General features: G+C 42.4%; 1 protein-coding gene across 1 annotated transcript; it reads left to right on the top strand.

Moving 5' to 3' along the window:
* Positions 1–12077: 12077 nt before the first annotated feature.
* On the top strand, positions 12078–12620 carry LOC102988527 (peptidyl-prolyl cis-trans isomerase A-like). Its single transcript, XM_055080417.1, has one exon. The coding sequence runs from the start codon at positions 12111–12113 to the stop codon at positions 12603–12605; it is 495 nt and encodes a 164-aa protein (XP_054936392.1). The 5' UTR covers positions 12078–12110; the 3' UTR covers positions 12606–12620.
* Positions 12621–15885: the final 3265 nt, after the last annotated feature.

Raw genomic sequence — 15885 nt, 5'->3', positions numbered from 1 at the left:
AAAATAATGTTTTGTAGTTTTGTTAGAGGTATTCACGTTTGTTAGATTATTCCCAGATATTTAATATTTTTGATGCTACATTAAATGCTATAATCATAAAAAAAAAACCCCACAGAATCAGCTGCCATGAAGCTCTCCATTTACAAGGTTTTTATTATCTCCATCTATGTTGTTTTTATTATTTTAACTATTTTACCTACGTTAACTTTTAAACATTAATGTGCAAAATTAATAAAATCATGGGTGTAAATGCCATATTTGTAACTTTGGATTTTTGTTTTTTGTTTTTTTGTTTTTTACGGTACGCGGGCCTCTCACTGTTGTGGCCTCTCCCGTTGCGGAGCACAGGCTCCGGACGCGCAGGCTCAGCGGCCATGGCTCACGGGCCCAGCCGCTCCGCGGCATGTGGGATCCTCCCAGACCGGGCACGAACCCGCGTCCCCTGCATCAGCAGGCGGACTCTCAACCACTGCGCCACCAGGGAAGCCCTGTAACTTTGGATTTTATTTTCATTGTTTCCCTGACTCTCCTTGTGTATAAATATAATGCAATCTGATTTTTGATAATCAGTAGTTTTTAATTATGATTTTTTTACGTAAGTATATTGTAAGTTAAACAATGTACTTATAAACAAATAACATAATATAATGATATATTAAATACATAGGGGAACAAATCACAATAAGCCTGTTGTATAGTAGCATCTGTTATCTAACATTTACTTTCACATAGTTGAAAAATAACTTCCTTGAAAATATCAGTATGTTTCTTCATAAGTCAAAGTTCTGTCAGCTGGTGCCCTTCTCTCCTTATTTTCCAGAGCCTCTTCCCCCAGTAGCCCCTCAAGAAACTTCTAACGGGAGCCAAATGTGATCAGCTATTGCTCACCAACATTCTTTTCCTTATAATTTAGTTAAGGAGTTAATAATCTCCTTAAGTCAAATATATATCTTTTGGCACAATTAGCTTCTTACCCTGAGGGGTCCAAGTGATATTTTCCTCACAGATTCTTTCAAAAATGCCATTACTGGTCACAAATTCCAGATGAGAACATTGTCTTTCTTCTACACAGTAGTATTAAATTGATTTGCTAGGGCTGCTATAACAAAGTATCACAAACGGCTGGCTCAAATAACAAAATTTTATTGTCTCAAGTTCTGGAGGCAGGAAGTCTGAAATAAGGTTTTGGCAGGTTGGTTACTTCAGAGGCTGTGAGAGAAGAGTCTGTTCTAGGCCTTTCAACTTGGCCTGTAGATAGCCATCTTCATGTTCACATGGCATTCTGCCTGCATGTGTAGATGACTCCAAATTTCCCCTTTTTATAAGGACACCAGTCATATTGTATTAGGGCCCCACCTGATGACATCATTTTAACTTGATTACCTTTGTAAAGACCCTGACTCCAAATAAGGTGACATTCTGAGGTACTAGGGTTTAGCAGTTCAACATATCAATTTTTTGGGGGGTGGGGAGGGGCACAGTTCAACCTTATGGTCAATGACAAGTGTCATTTTCTAAACTTCCTGAGAACTCTTACAGAGCTTAACACCTATTCATACCAAATAATATACATGTAGATTAAAACAGTTCATAGACAATTTTTTTTTTTTGTGGTATGCGGGCCTCCCTCTGCTGCGGCCTCTCCCGTTGCGGAGCACAGGCTCCGGACGCGCAGGCTCAGCGGCCATGGCCGCTCCGCGGCACGTGGGATCCTCCCAGACCGGGGCGCGAACCGGGTTCCCCTGCATCGGCAGGCGGACGCGCAACCACTGCGCCACCAGGGAAGCCCCATAGACAATTTTTAAAACTACTCAGCTGAACACAATAAACACCTCACACAACTGGTGTTTTGTCACAAGACCAACATATTTAGAAAACAGAACAAAGATTTAAACATAGATAATTCTATTTTCAAACAACATTCTTTTATTGTCATTTAGAGAATGATTACAGAAGAGAGCCTTTAAAAAATCTTTGTTTAACAACTTTATTAATGTATAACTGGCATATAATAAACTGTACATATTTAGAGTGTATAATTCGGTAAGTTTTACACAAGTGTATACACCTGTGAAACGATCACCAGAATCAAGATAATGAATGTATTCTTTACCCCCTCCACCAAGATTTCCCCAGGCCCCTTTGTCATTTCTCCTTCCTGTTCTTCCTCAACTGCTCTATCCCCAAGGCAACCACTTATCTGCTTTCTGTCATTGTACATTAGTTTGCATTTCCTATGATTTTATATAAGTGGAATCATAAGTACATAGTCTTTTTTGTCTGCCTTTTTTCACGTAGCATAATTACATTGAAATTCATCCATGTTGTTGTCTGTATCAACTGCTAATTTCTTCTTCCTGCTGAGTAGTATATTCCAATTTTTGGGTACACTATAGTTTATCCATTCTCCTGTAGATGGACATTTAGGTCATTTCCAGATTTTGGCTATCACAATGAACTTTAGCTAATAGCTATGAACATTTGTGTACAAGTCTTTCAACGGACATATGTTTTCATTTCTGTTGGTAAAGTGCCTGGGAGTGAAGTGGCTGGAACATAGAATAGGTGTATGTTTAACCATTTAAGAAACTGCCAAAGTGTCTTCCAAAGTGGCTGTACTATTTTATACGCCACCAGCAGTGTATGAGAGTCCAGTTCCTCCGCATCCTCACCAACACTTGGAACGGTCAGTCTTTTAAATTTAGTCATTCTGATAGGTGTGAAGTAGTAACTCGTAGTGGATTTAAGTTGGATTTCCCTCATGAATAATGACGTAGAACATCTTTCAGGTACCTTTGGGTCATTAACTCAGAAGAGCTCATTGCGAAACAAAATTTCTTAGACAAATTTGATTGTGATTTTGCCTAAGTTCATTAATTTTCTAGGGGGCGAGGGAATCAGTAAAGTTCAAAGAGGAGAGAGAGAGAAAGAGAGAGAGAATGGCAGTGAAAATAAAGGTATTAAATAGTTGGGAAAAAGAATGATTACATAAGTAGCTAATGTTTTTCAAAGTAAGAAATATGTGCAGTTTCATTTCATATCACGACTCTATCAGTGGTTACAAAAAAAGTCTGTGAGGGCTGGTCCCAGATGCCAGGTATGCTGTCTACCAGACAAGAAAGAACAACCATCTACAAGCGAATGATGCAGATATGTCTGTGGTGCTGATCACTGGAATAGCAAAATTTCATCCCCCAGCTGAGGTGCTGATTAGTCCAATCAACCTGAAAGGGTGAAATGGGATCAGGCAGAGAGCAGAAGCGGAGGGCCTGGGAGTGCAGCTGAATTTTTTTTTTTTTTTTTTTTTTTTTTTGCGGTATGCAGGCCTCTCAACTGTTGTGGCCTCTCCTGCCGCGGAGCACAGGCTCCGGACGCGCAGGCTCAGCGGCCATGGCTCACGGGCCCAGCCGCTCCGCGGCATGTGGGATCCTTCCGGACCGGGGCACGAACCCGTGTCCCCTGCATCGGAAGGGGAATTTTAACCACTGCGCCACCAGGGAAGCCCGCAGCTGAATTTTAAACAGGCCACTGCCTGTAATGATACTTTTCAGGATCCAAACAAAGATGCAAGGTACAAAATTCTTCCATTTCCCACTTTGGAGACTATTCCTTTCCCCGTGATACTATTCGAGAGCATGGGAGAATATAATTGTTCTAGGTAATAAAGTGAGGGGAGTTAAGTTTCTGTGGATTGTCTGAGGAAGGGAACCTCTGAAAAGAGAATGGTGTTGGAGGAACGAGGGCAGCTGAATTACATGATGAGGTAGTGAAAAACAATTTAAGAACCGGTTTCATCTAATTTTTAGGATTTGGAATTGCTGTCTTGTATACCTCTGTCGACTCCAAATGTCAGTAAGTTCTGTTATATGCATGAATGCCTTGTTTTGGTTGTGTGTGAGCGTATAGGTGTGTGTGTGTGTGTGTGTGTGTGTGAAAGAGAGCTATTTACTAGTTACCCATTGGAAGGTCTGGAAGTACAGAGAGCCGTATCTGTGTCTGACACTGGCATGGAGACCACAAAGGGAACCAGACTTGAAGTGACCAAGCCCTCACCTGGCGGTTCTGTGGAGCTGAAAGTTGCAAAGTATATCTTGACTTGTGCTGCCTGCCTGCGCGGGAAGACTTTGTTCCAGTGTGGAAACATACAAACCGTGACTTAAACATATTTATATCCATGAGTTGGAGGACGTTGTATGAAATCCATTTGCCAAACCTCGAATGGTCCATTAGGCAATTTAAAATGTCCAGGAGCTGTATAAACAGGCTTTCTTGGGTTATATTTGGACAAGTGGGACAAGTGAGGTAGGCACTCTTTGTGGCCTTGTTAATGTTTCCCCACCAATACTGGTCAATGAGTGCTATAATTTTTTCAGTAGACCAATGGTTTAAGGCATGTACAATGGTGAGGAGTGGGAATTTGAGAGTCTCCAGTAGGACTGGGTTGTTACTTGGTGCAAACCAGAGCTTTCTCTTTTTACCAAACCAACAATTGTTGAACTTCCAATCTTGTTTCTCCTTCTCTGAGGTCAGTTGTTGCACTGTTCTAACCAGTTTTCCTAAGTTGTCATTTAGGGAAATATCTCTTGGGACAATGGCAGAGGTTTGGCTGATACTGGTTTCTTTAAGGGCAGCGTTTTTTTGAGGAAATGTCAGCAAAATGATTTTCCTTAACTTCCAGAGAGTCAAGTTTAGAATGCCCTGAAGTCTTAATAATAAAGCTAAAACACAGGTAAAAGTACTGCATCCAATAATTCCTGAAATAGGGGCCATTTTAAATTCTATTTCTGCTGGGAGTAAGGAAGTCACATTACTTCTACAACATTCCAAAATCATGGGCTATTCCAAAAACATATTTACTATCAATTATAAATGTTGGCAGTTTTGCCCTTGGCTGAAGTACAAGCCCATGTAAGAGCATATAATTCAGCCTGTTGGAGAACTTATCTCAAAGTTCTAGAATGATTCAACGATATCAAAAGGAGTAGCAATAACATACCCAGCACAATATTTGCATTGTCACCTTTTAAATAAGAACTATCAGTAAACCATAAAAAGTCAGCATTACTCAATGGAATTTCCTGCAGATCTTCGAAAGGAGTCAGGTGATCTGTCAGTGTTAAGGAGTCATGAGGGACTTTGTCAGTGATGGAGGGGAGACGAGTATCCAGGTTAAGGTTAGGACAATGTAAAAGAGTCATGGAAGAAACAGTTAACAAGGGACATCATAGTAGGTGAGGTGTGTGACTGAGAAATATTGAGTGTGATGAGAATTCAGGAGGGCTTCTACTGTATGAGGTACAAAAGTGGTTAAAGGGGATCCCACAGTGATGTTCTTGGTGGCCTTCACCAAAAGGGCAGTGGCTGTAATGACTTTAAGGCAAGGGTGTTATTATCCCCATGCCACAGGGTCCAGCTGCTGGCTGTAGTACTCTATGGGTCAGTGGTGGTCCTGTGTTTGGGGGTGAGTACCCCAAGGACCGTCCCTTCCTTTTCACGTACAAAAAGGAAGAAAGGAATTCAGAATTGGGATGCCCAAGGGTGGATTCATCAAACTCTCCTTTAAGACCTTGATGGCTATGTTGTCTGATTCTTCCCATGAACTTGGGTTCAGCGTTGTTATAATTGAGTAAATCACGGAGGTTTGACCACAAGAGAGACACTTGGAATCCAATTTCAGCAATAGCCAACTAGCCCAAAAAAACTTCGCCGTTGGTTCTTAGTTTTGGGTTTGGGGAAACTTAGGACACCATGAAACCTATCTAGATCGAGGTGTAGTCCTTATCCTCGTAGCAGATGCCCTGTATATTGAACCTGGGTCTGGGCAAGCTGCAATTTTCCTTGGCCATCCTAAGTCCCTTTAAGGCTAAAAGCTTTAGCAAGTGGGTGCTGTCTTCCTGTGAGCAGGCGTGAGAAAAAGGGCAAAGAAGCAAATCATCCACCTATTACAACAAAGTAGAACCTCTAGGGGACTTTATATCAAACAGATTAGCCTTCAGGATTTGCAAAAAATAAGGATTCTCAGTAAAACCCTGAAGCATTACCATCCAGATGAATTGTTTTTCTTCCCAAGTGAAGGCAAAAACGTATTGCTGCTAGCTTCATCAACTGAAATACTAAAGAATGCACTGCACAAATCGATTACAGTAAAGAATTTGCTTCTGGTGGGAATGGATGTGAGTAATGTATGAGGGTTAGAAACAGCAGGTTGTCAGGGAGATAACAAGGTTTTTTATTGCTGGGAGGTCCTAGCCAAACCTCTACCCTCACCCTTTAGGTTTTCTCACCAGTAAAACAGGAGTGTTACAAGGATTAATACTAGGGATAATGAGGCCTTAAGCCTCGTAATCTTCTATTATGGGCTTTATGCCTTGAAGGGATTCTTTACTTACAGGATGTTGATTAATTCTGGGAAGAGGTTTTGAGGGATCTATTTGAATGTTGATGGGAATTGTGCTGTGAATTTTTCCAATATCATTTGGAGATTTTGCCCATAAAGAGGGTGGTAGCTGATTCAATAGGGACAAATGATCGGTGTTTCCAGATCTACTCTAGTACTGTTAGAGATGGAACAAATAAAATATGTCAGAGTCAGGTTGTCTGCTTTGATGACTTATCTCGAAGTTCTAGAATGATTCCCCCTTTTGGGAGAAAGCAATTCCAGCATAATCCTTCTCTAGGAAGTCTTGCCCTAACAAATGGGGCAGAGGAACTAAGGAGAAAGGGGTGTGTATCTCTCAAAGAGCCTAAACAAAAGGGAGTACGTTCAGAGACGGGAACCTCTCGAGGTTCATTAGAGATCCCCACGATTTGAACAGGGGTTGCTTTATAGTAGTGGGATTGAGGACCAAGAGTGTGGCTCTGGTGTCAATTAGGACGGGAAGAGATTCATTCCCAATATGGAGAAATGTCTCTCCAAGCCAGTTAAGAGAGAGGATTGGGAAGAACCCCTACAGTTCCTTTGAGTCTTGTCATTGAGAATTGGGAGGACAGTGGAAAGGCTGATGAGAGCTGAAGGTGCCTGGAGCATTTGAATTTTTAACAATCTCTTTTCCATTGTCCTGGTTCTTTGCAATAATAGCTGAAACTAGAAGGGCTTTGGTTTCATTTAGGGACTTTCATTTGGAGTTGAAGATTAAGAATTTTGGCAGTCTCCCTTTTCATCTAGAGTGAGAGAGAGCTGCTTTGCCAGATGAACTGAATCTGGAGTGGACATAGTTTCCCATTCCATTCTGGTCCTTTTTACTAGAAGGGAAGGGTCCTAGTTCAGCCCATTAGCAAACAGTTAAAAGCTATCCAGGTGGAATCAACATTTGAAGGAAGACCTGAATTTTCTTTAAAAACAATCTGAAGTCAATTGTAAAGTCATGAACAGGTTCATCAGATTTTTGTGTACTAGCCTGAATTTTGTTCCAATCAACAGGCTTTGGAAAAGCCCTGGGAATTGCTCAGTGAAGTCAACTAGCGAGTGCTCAAGCCTGATCATGTATGATTAATGGGCTGGTCTCCCAGTTGTAATTCTAGAGACATTCAGGATTTTCCCAGTGAGCTGTTTTCATCCAATGTTGGGCCTGACCTTCACTGACAAACGTATGAACTAGCTGATATAAGTCAGAAAAACGAGGCTGGTAAGTCTGAATGACTCTATTTAATCCCTCAGCAAATCTGGAGAATCCTTAGTTACTTTGCCTAAATCTTTGACTCTGGTTCACAGTTCAGCTTTAGTCCAGGGAATATACGAAAGTAAGGGTTTAGCCTCTGGATCCTCGGAAGGCTTAATTTTAAAGGGACAGATTCTGATAAATTCAGAGGAAAAGGGAGTGGGGAGAGTTTCAGGGGAAGAGGGAAATTTGACAAGAAAATTCATATTGGGGAGGACAGGTGGGTGGAGAGGTGTAGGTGGCATAGAAGGGAAGGAAGAAGATGGTGCCAGAGGCAGAGTCTGAGACACAAAAGCTGGGGAAGTAGAGCCTGAGGCTTGAGAAGCCATTTTATCTTTCTTTGTTTGTCTCAGTTAATCTTTTTTTTTTTTTTTTTTTTTTTTTTTGGTGGTACGCGGGCCTCTCACTGTTGTGGCCTCTCCCGTTGTGGAGCACAGGCTCCGGACGCGCAGGCTCAGCGGCCATGGCTCACGGGCCCAGCCCCTCCGCGGCACCTTCCCGGACCGGGGCGCGAACCCGCGTCCCCTACATCGGCAGGCGGATTCTCAACCACTGCGCCACCAGGGAAGCCCTTGAAATCTTATTTTTTAGAGAGGCAAAGGTTCCTAAGAACATTTAGAAGCCTCAAAATACCAATCGAATTAGGTGCTGCATTCAGTTTTGGAAATTGTAGAGTTAAGTAAGTTTGGGGATTTCAAAAGTTTCCCATAATGGCCATTGACATTCTAAATTGTCTTTAGTTAGGTCCATTTGCCTATAGTTAGAAAGGCACATAAGGAAGGACGGTGGTTTTCAAACATAAAATTGGCCGAGGTCCCTGTAGAGAATACAAAATGTGAATATGAAAATTTTTTTTTTTTTTTTTTTTTTTGTGGTATGCGGGCCTCCCTCTGTTGTGGCCTCTCCCGTTGCGGGGCACAGGCTCGGGACGCGCAGGCCCAGCCGCTCCGCGGCATGTGGGATCCTCCCAGACCAGGGCTTGAACCCGGTTCCCCTGCATCGGCAGGCGGACGCGCAACCACTGCGCCACCAGGAAAGCCCGTGAATATGAAAATATTTAGATGACTGGGATCCCATCTCTCAGAGGTTTTTCTCTAGAGTAAGGGAATAATTTTCAAATAGCCTTACTGTTCAAATAGCTCAAACGGCCTAATACCAGCCAGTTCTAAGGGACAATCTGGTCCCCAAGGAGCCAGACTAAAATCTTAACAGGGCAATTCCAATAGAACAGCCCCTATTTCTGATGGGATTGGGTTGAAGACAGAACCGGCACAGCTCCAATGAAACAGTCTCTGTTCCTGGCGGTATAGGCTGAAGTGTAGCCAGTTCCAATGCAGTCTCATTTCACAATCATGCCAAAGTGCCAAACGAGTACTTGCATACAGAACAAGGCCTTAACCAGAAAGGATGAAACTTTAAACAGATCCTGACTAAGACCTGAGAGCTTCAAAAAGCAAAGAAGGCCGAAGTTGGGATCCTGGAGAAAAACTTACCCTCAAATCCCAGAGTCGGCAAGAAAAGCAATGAGCAAAAACAGGTTCATTGTGAGCACTGCACCTGTCTGCTCAGCAGTCTTGGAGTCATTGGGGGTCTTCTCTGGTCCGTGTACAGGCCACCAAAATGCTGACCTAAAAGAAATAGACTACCAGTTATTTCTCTAGCAAAAATGGATATATTTGGGCTCAATGAAAATTGCAATTTGGGGTCTGCAATCATGGCAAGCCACGTGCAAGTCCCCTACATCAAGGAGAGGACAACTCTTTTAAAGAGGGGCAAAGGAGGTTGGGAGGGCTACCGTAGACAAAAAGTCCATTGGAGGAATTGAGATTTCAAAGTATAGTGCCTTTTCGTTGGCTGAGTTGTGACCACCTCGTCAGCTGAGCTCTTGCCAGGCCAGAAGAGGACGCCTTTCTTCTTCTGTTGGGCTCTGCTTTCATTGTAGGGCAAGAGAGCGCCCCCTTCTGACCTCCCAACTCTATATTAATTGAGGTTCCTGTTTATTAATTTTTTATACTCAAAGTCCAAAAAACTCTGAGAATGAAATCCATTTGGTGGCAAAACTGCCCTATCCTGACCTAATTTGACTGCACAACCATGATTGAACAGATGGAAGGCTATGCAAGCTCCTTAGCACTTAGTGTGGTTAGCAATATACTTTGTGGCAGAAGTTTTATTTTTTGGCTGCACTGGGTCTTCGTTGCTATGCGCAGGCTTTCTCTAGTTGCGGCGAGTGAGGGCTACTCTTCCTTGCAGTGTGCAGGCTTCTCATTGTGGTGGCTTCTCTTGTTGCGGAGCACGGGCTCTAGGCACGTGGGCTTGAGCAGTTGTGGCTCAGGGCCTCTAGAGCACAAATAAGCTCGTGGGATCTTCCTGGACCAGGGCTCCAACCCGTGTCCCCTGCATTGGCAGGCGGATTTTTTTTTTTTTTTTTGAGTTTTGAGTATTTATTATATTTGATTTTAATAAAATAAATTTAATTTTAAGTTTACATAATTTAATTTTTAAATAGTGGCTGAGTTTCAACAATCAGTTGTCAAAATTCCTGCAAATTTTGGGAATTCCCTGGTGGTCCAGTGATTAGAACTCCAAGCTCTCACTGCAGAGAGCCTGGGTTCAATCCCTGGTCGGGGAACTAAAATCCCACAAGCTGTGTGGCACGGCCAAAAAAAAAAAAAAAAAAAATTCCTGAAAATTTGACAATGAGCCCTTGTGGGCCAATATGAACCAGCTCTAGTCCTGCACTGTTCACCATCCTGCCTTAATGAACAGGACCAGGATTTTATCTGCTTTATTGGCAGGCGGATTCTTAACCACTGAGCCACTAGGGAACCCCTGTGGCAGAAGTTTTAATGTGTTTGATTATGAGACATTGCTACAGTTCCTGCTGGGAGCGTTTTACATTTGTTGGATTTTCACTGTATTCCTTTTCAAAATCTGAAACATTCTGAATCCTGAAACACAGCTGTTTTCAAAGAAGAGATTGTGGATTTGTATTTGCAGACAATTCTTAGCCTTGACATCTGCAAATATCAACATTTATCAGTACTTTAGTAATTGAATCTTTATCTCAGTTTTACCAAGAAGTCTTTGCTTCTCTCCAATATACTTTTCAAAATTCTGGTTATCTGCTTCTATAGCTGCTCAAGGTCACAGGCTTCTCATGTCTGTGCTACCTCTTTGTTCTAGTTCCAAGTCTAATTATATTTTTTGTGGGGAAGAGTCACTTCTGTCGGGGTCTGCCTTATAAATAGTTTCCCTTTACACAGGTCCTGGATGTGTCCCTGTAATGCCATTGACCGATTCTCCTGGAGTAGCATCTCAGAGGTTTACCCTTTCATGTTCACTATGGTGTCAGTTTCCCAAATAGGGATTCCATTAAAAATGTAAATATTGACCATTGTAAGGAAAGAGGATCTGGAGTTCTGGCTTGAAAGAGAGTGTTAGTGCTTCAGATAAAACATTGCATCATTGGTGACTTTGTTTAGCATTGGAATTCATTAAAAACATGTTTCTAATTAAATAATTACCAAGCTGAGGCCATGCTGGTTAACTCTACCTACTCTATTTTGCATATTAGTTTAGTTGCTTTGATTATACACATTGCTTAGTTTTGGCAGGATATTATTACATTGTTTTCTGTAATTAAACTGTCATGCAATATTGATTAAAAATACCACGCAATGTTAGCTCTCTAAATTTTTCTCCGTTTTGAAATAATTTTAGAAAGGAAACTTTGATGCAAATATTTGCCCAGTAAATATTATTGGCAGCCTATTATGTGACAGGCCCTCCCACTGGGAGCTGCAAAGGTGAATGAGTCGCAGTTCCTGTTTTTAAGATACCCATATGCTGATCAGAGGAAGAGATGTTAGAAACATATATGATTCATACTAAAACTGGGCTTTGTTGTGTAAGATACAAAAACCTACAGGGCAGGGAAGGTGGTATCTGCATTTGACCATTGGGTTTGCCCCGTGTAGAGCTCAGTGGTGGAGTTTCATTCAGAATGAAAATCAGTGTCTCTTTTGCTTATATTCACATTTAACCTTTTCAATTAGCAGACAGTGTGCTAATTGAAAGATCACTCAGGATTCTAGTCCCAGCTCTGCCACTAACTTTCTGACTGATAGGGTCCCCATCAGAGCCACAGGCTTATTAAAAATGCATATCCAGTGACTATAGTAGATAACACTGTATCGTATAATTGAAATTTGCTATGAAAGTAGAACTTAAATATTTTCACCACACACACACACACACACACAGAGGTAAATATGTGAGGTGATGGATGTTTAACTCCACGGGGGTATCATTTTATAGTACATACATATATCAAATTATATCTTACAATTTAATTGCCAGTTATACTTCAATAAAGCTGAAAAAAAAAAAAAGCACATCCGGGCTTTTTTGCAGACGCCACCACCCCGGAGCCTCCCGCGCTGCCCAACCATGGTCAACCCTACCGTGTTCTTTGACATCGCCATCGACGGCGAGCCCTTGGGCCGCGTCTCCTTCGAGCTGTTTGCAGACAAAGTTCCAAAGACAGCAGAAAACTTTTGTGCTCTGAGCACTGGGGAGAAAGGCTTTGGTTATAAAGGTTCCTGCTTTCACAGAACAATTCCGGGATTTATGTGCCAGGGTGGTGACTTCACACGCCATAATGGCACTGGTGGCAAGTCCATCTGTGGGGAGAAATTTGATAATGAGAATTTCCTCCTGAAGCATACGGGTCCTGGCATCTTGTCCATGGCAAATGCTGGCCCCAACACAAACGGTTCCCAGTTTTTCATCTGCACTGCCAAGACTGAGTGGTTGGATGGCAAGCATGTGATCTTTGGCAAGGTGAAAGAGGGCATGAATTTTGTGGAAGCCATGGAGCGCTTTGGGTCCAGGAATGGCAAGACCAGCAAGAAGATCACCGTTGCTGACTGTGGACAAATCTAACAATAAATTTGACTTGCGTTCTATCTTAACCCCCAGAGAGCACCCCTTCATCCCCGTCTGCTCAAAATATCCTATAATCTTTGTGCTCTCATTGCACTTCTTTGGGTTCCATATTTTCCTTACCCCCCTCCAAGTTTAGCTGAATTGCAAAGTTAAGTTCAGGGTTATGAAATAAAAACTAAACAACCAAAAAAAAAAAAAAAAGCACATCTGTAGGTCCTACCGTGATCTACTGAATTAGAACTCAGGGGCAGGGCCTGGAATCTGCATTTTAAACAGGCACCACAGATCAACTATACTGCATTTAAAAAATAAAAATTTAAAATAAAATGAACAGGCACCGCAGGAGATTATTACACAGGCTGAAGTTTGAGAAACACTGGACTGCAGGGCTGTGTAAAGTCTTTTCCAGATCCACAAATTCGAAGCAGTGGGGTTGCGATGCAGCAGCCATCCACGTCTTCCTGGAGCTACCACACCCTGCAGCTCCGCCCATATCTTCTTCTCTTCAGTTAACTCATCACGGAGAAGATTGAAGGAGAGAAGGGAAAGCAGCAGGCCCCACGGGAGCCTGAGCCACTGGCTGTGTTCGGACAGTTCGCTGTGCTTTTTGGACCTACTTGGGTCTGGTTACACATACACCAGGGGCTGGCAAACCACAACCCATGGGCCAAATCCAGCCTGACACCTGTTTTGTAGCTTGCATTCTTTGTGAACTAAGAATGGTTTTTACATTTTTAAATGGGAAAAAATCAAAATAAGAATAACATATCATACACATAAAATTGTATGAAATTCAAATTTCGATGTCAATAAATTAAGTCTTCTTGGAACACAGCCACAGCTCATTCATGTACATTTTGTTTACGGCCACTAAATTTGCTCTGAGTGTCATGTGCCGAGGCTGGTCTCAGCTAACGGGGGGATTCCATTTTCTTTGTCAGTGACTGACCGGGGGTAGGTATGTGACCAAGGAGAAATAAGAGAAAGTCTTCTAGGGAGTTCCAGGGAAACGTCCTCCTCCCTTATAAAGTGGTACAAGGAGATTTCCTTAAATCTTTGAACAATGTCATCCGAAGGCATCATGTTTGGATTTTCTTCAGTTGCTGTCTTGCATGGGGAAAAGTCCATGAACAGTGGAGATATTGAGCTGGAACTCTGACACAGCTGGTATATATATATTTTTTTCTCTCTTTTTCCTCTCTTGCCAATAACATCAAGAATGCTCCAAAGTTATTGAACTTTTCTGATTAAGAACATTCTGGGTAAAATGATTTCTGACTTGTGGTCTAGAAGGAGAGAGAGTATGCTGTTGATATCTTGCATTGCAAGAAAGACAGAGCTGGGTTATTATAGGTGTTGACATTTCCTATGAGCCCCACTTACAAAATTGAGATTAAGTAACTTGCCCAAGTTCACATAGCTGGTCAGTATGGATTTGAACCCAGGAGCCAAGCTCCAGCACCTGTGGTGTTGACCTCTGCACATCACTGCCCTCTCCTCGAGGTCGGGATGAGGCCGATGCTCTCTCTCACCTCCCACCTCCTTTTCAGGGTCGGTCTGATAATCAGGCACGGACAATCAGTGCATTCCATTCTCACGGCCAGAGTCACTGGTTCAGGTGGGATATGTGACACAAGGTAGGCCAGGGAGTCTCAACCCCAAGGCTTTTCTGGAACTATTAGAAAAGAGAATCTATGTCAGATGAAGTAGCCAAACCAACAGGTTGTACACCTGAAGCTGCTGTTGGTCATCATTCCACCACAGAGAGAGAGCCAACACAGGACTATGCAATCAAAGGAAGGAGACAGACAGCTCCTGCTGACATATGTGAGTCTGCATCTAGCCAGGCCTGACACCCTTTTCTTTCTTTTCCTTCCTTCCTTCCTTCATTCCTTCCTTCCTTCCTTCCTTCTTTCTTTCTTCCTTCCTTCCTTCCTTTCTTTCTCCCTCCCTCCCTCCCTTTCTTCTCTCTTCCTTCCTTCCTCCTTTCCTTTCCTTCCTTTGCTTTTCTTTGCTTTCCTTTCCTTTCCTTTCTTTCCTTTCCTTTCCTTTCCTTTCTTTACCCCCGAGATTTGCTTGCATCAGCTTGTATTTTTTCTTTTGCAACCACAACCCATGGGTAATACAGGAGCCATCAACATTCTTCAGCAGATGAAGACCTAAGCAAGTGCTGAGACCTTGGGGATACATAGTTGCATGAGAAGTGGACTGTGTCTTCACAAAACTAAACAAAGTGAACTGTGGATACAGTAGAGTGTGCCACGGGCCATGCTGTGGTGTGTATAGAGTGTGATGGGGAGAAGGGGTCCTCGTGTAGATTGAGGATTTAGGAAAGGCTCCCAGAAGCTAAGTAGGAGGTAGAAGGAAGGACATTTTAGGCAGAGGGGATAACAATATAAAGGCAAAGAAGTGTCAGCTAGCATGTTATCCTTAATTCTGGAGACCACGAGTAGTTTGTTATGGGGCTGGTGCAAAGGTGCCTTTTGAACTGTGTTGGCGGATAGGCCCAAGGGTAGGGAGACATCAGATCATGAGGGACCTTTATCTTTCAGATGGAAAATCATTTAAAGATTTAAGCAGGGAGAAAATGTGGTTAGGTTTGTTAGTAAGATGATCACCTTGGCTCTAGTGTGGAGGATAGATGGAGAATAGGCAATGTTCTCTCACTCACGAGACTGTGACCATCTCTCTTTAACTCTGTTTTTCACAGCAATATGGTTGCCAACATCTCGACAGAAGGGCTATAGTAAAAGTGAGAAATCGCTATCAATGCCGGAGAAAAAGCAAACCAAACCAAACCAAAGAAAACAAGTATATCCTTTCAGCCCCCAACAGTGCTACTATTTGAATACACAGCAATTAAATTTCTTTTTTTGAAAACATCTTTATTGGAGTATAATTGCTTTACAATGGTGTCTTAGTTTCTGCTTTATAACAAAGTGAATCTGTTATACATATACATATGTTCCCATATCCCCTCCCTCTTGCATCTCCCTCCCACCCTCCCTATCCCACCCCTCTAGGTGGTCACAAAACACCCAGCTGATCTCCCTGTGCTATGCGGCTGCTTCCCACTAGCTATCTATTTTACGTTTGGTGGTGTATATGTGTCCATGCCACTCTCTCACTTTGTCCCAGCTTACCCTTCCCCCTCCCCATATCCTCAAGTCCATTCTCTTGTAGGTCCGTGTCTTTATTCCCATCTTAATATACAGCAATTAAATTTCGAATGAAAATCATTGCTACCAAAATCAGTCTTAGTATGAGTGTTGGAAAC

Source organism: Physeter macrocephalus, chromosome 19, assembly GCF_002837175.3.
Source record: "Physeter macrocephalus isolate SW-GA chromosome 19, ASM283717v5, whole genome shotgun sequence".
Taxonomy (NCBI): Eukaryota; Metazoa; Chordata; class Mammalia; order Artiodactyla; family Physeteridae; genus Physeter; species Physeter macrocephalus.
Note: the sequence above shows the minus strand (reverse complement) of the source record. Positions and strands in the feature narration are given on the sequence as shown.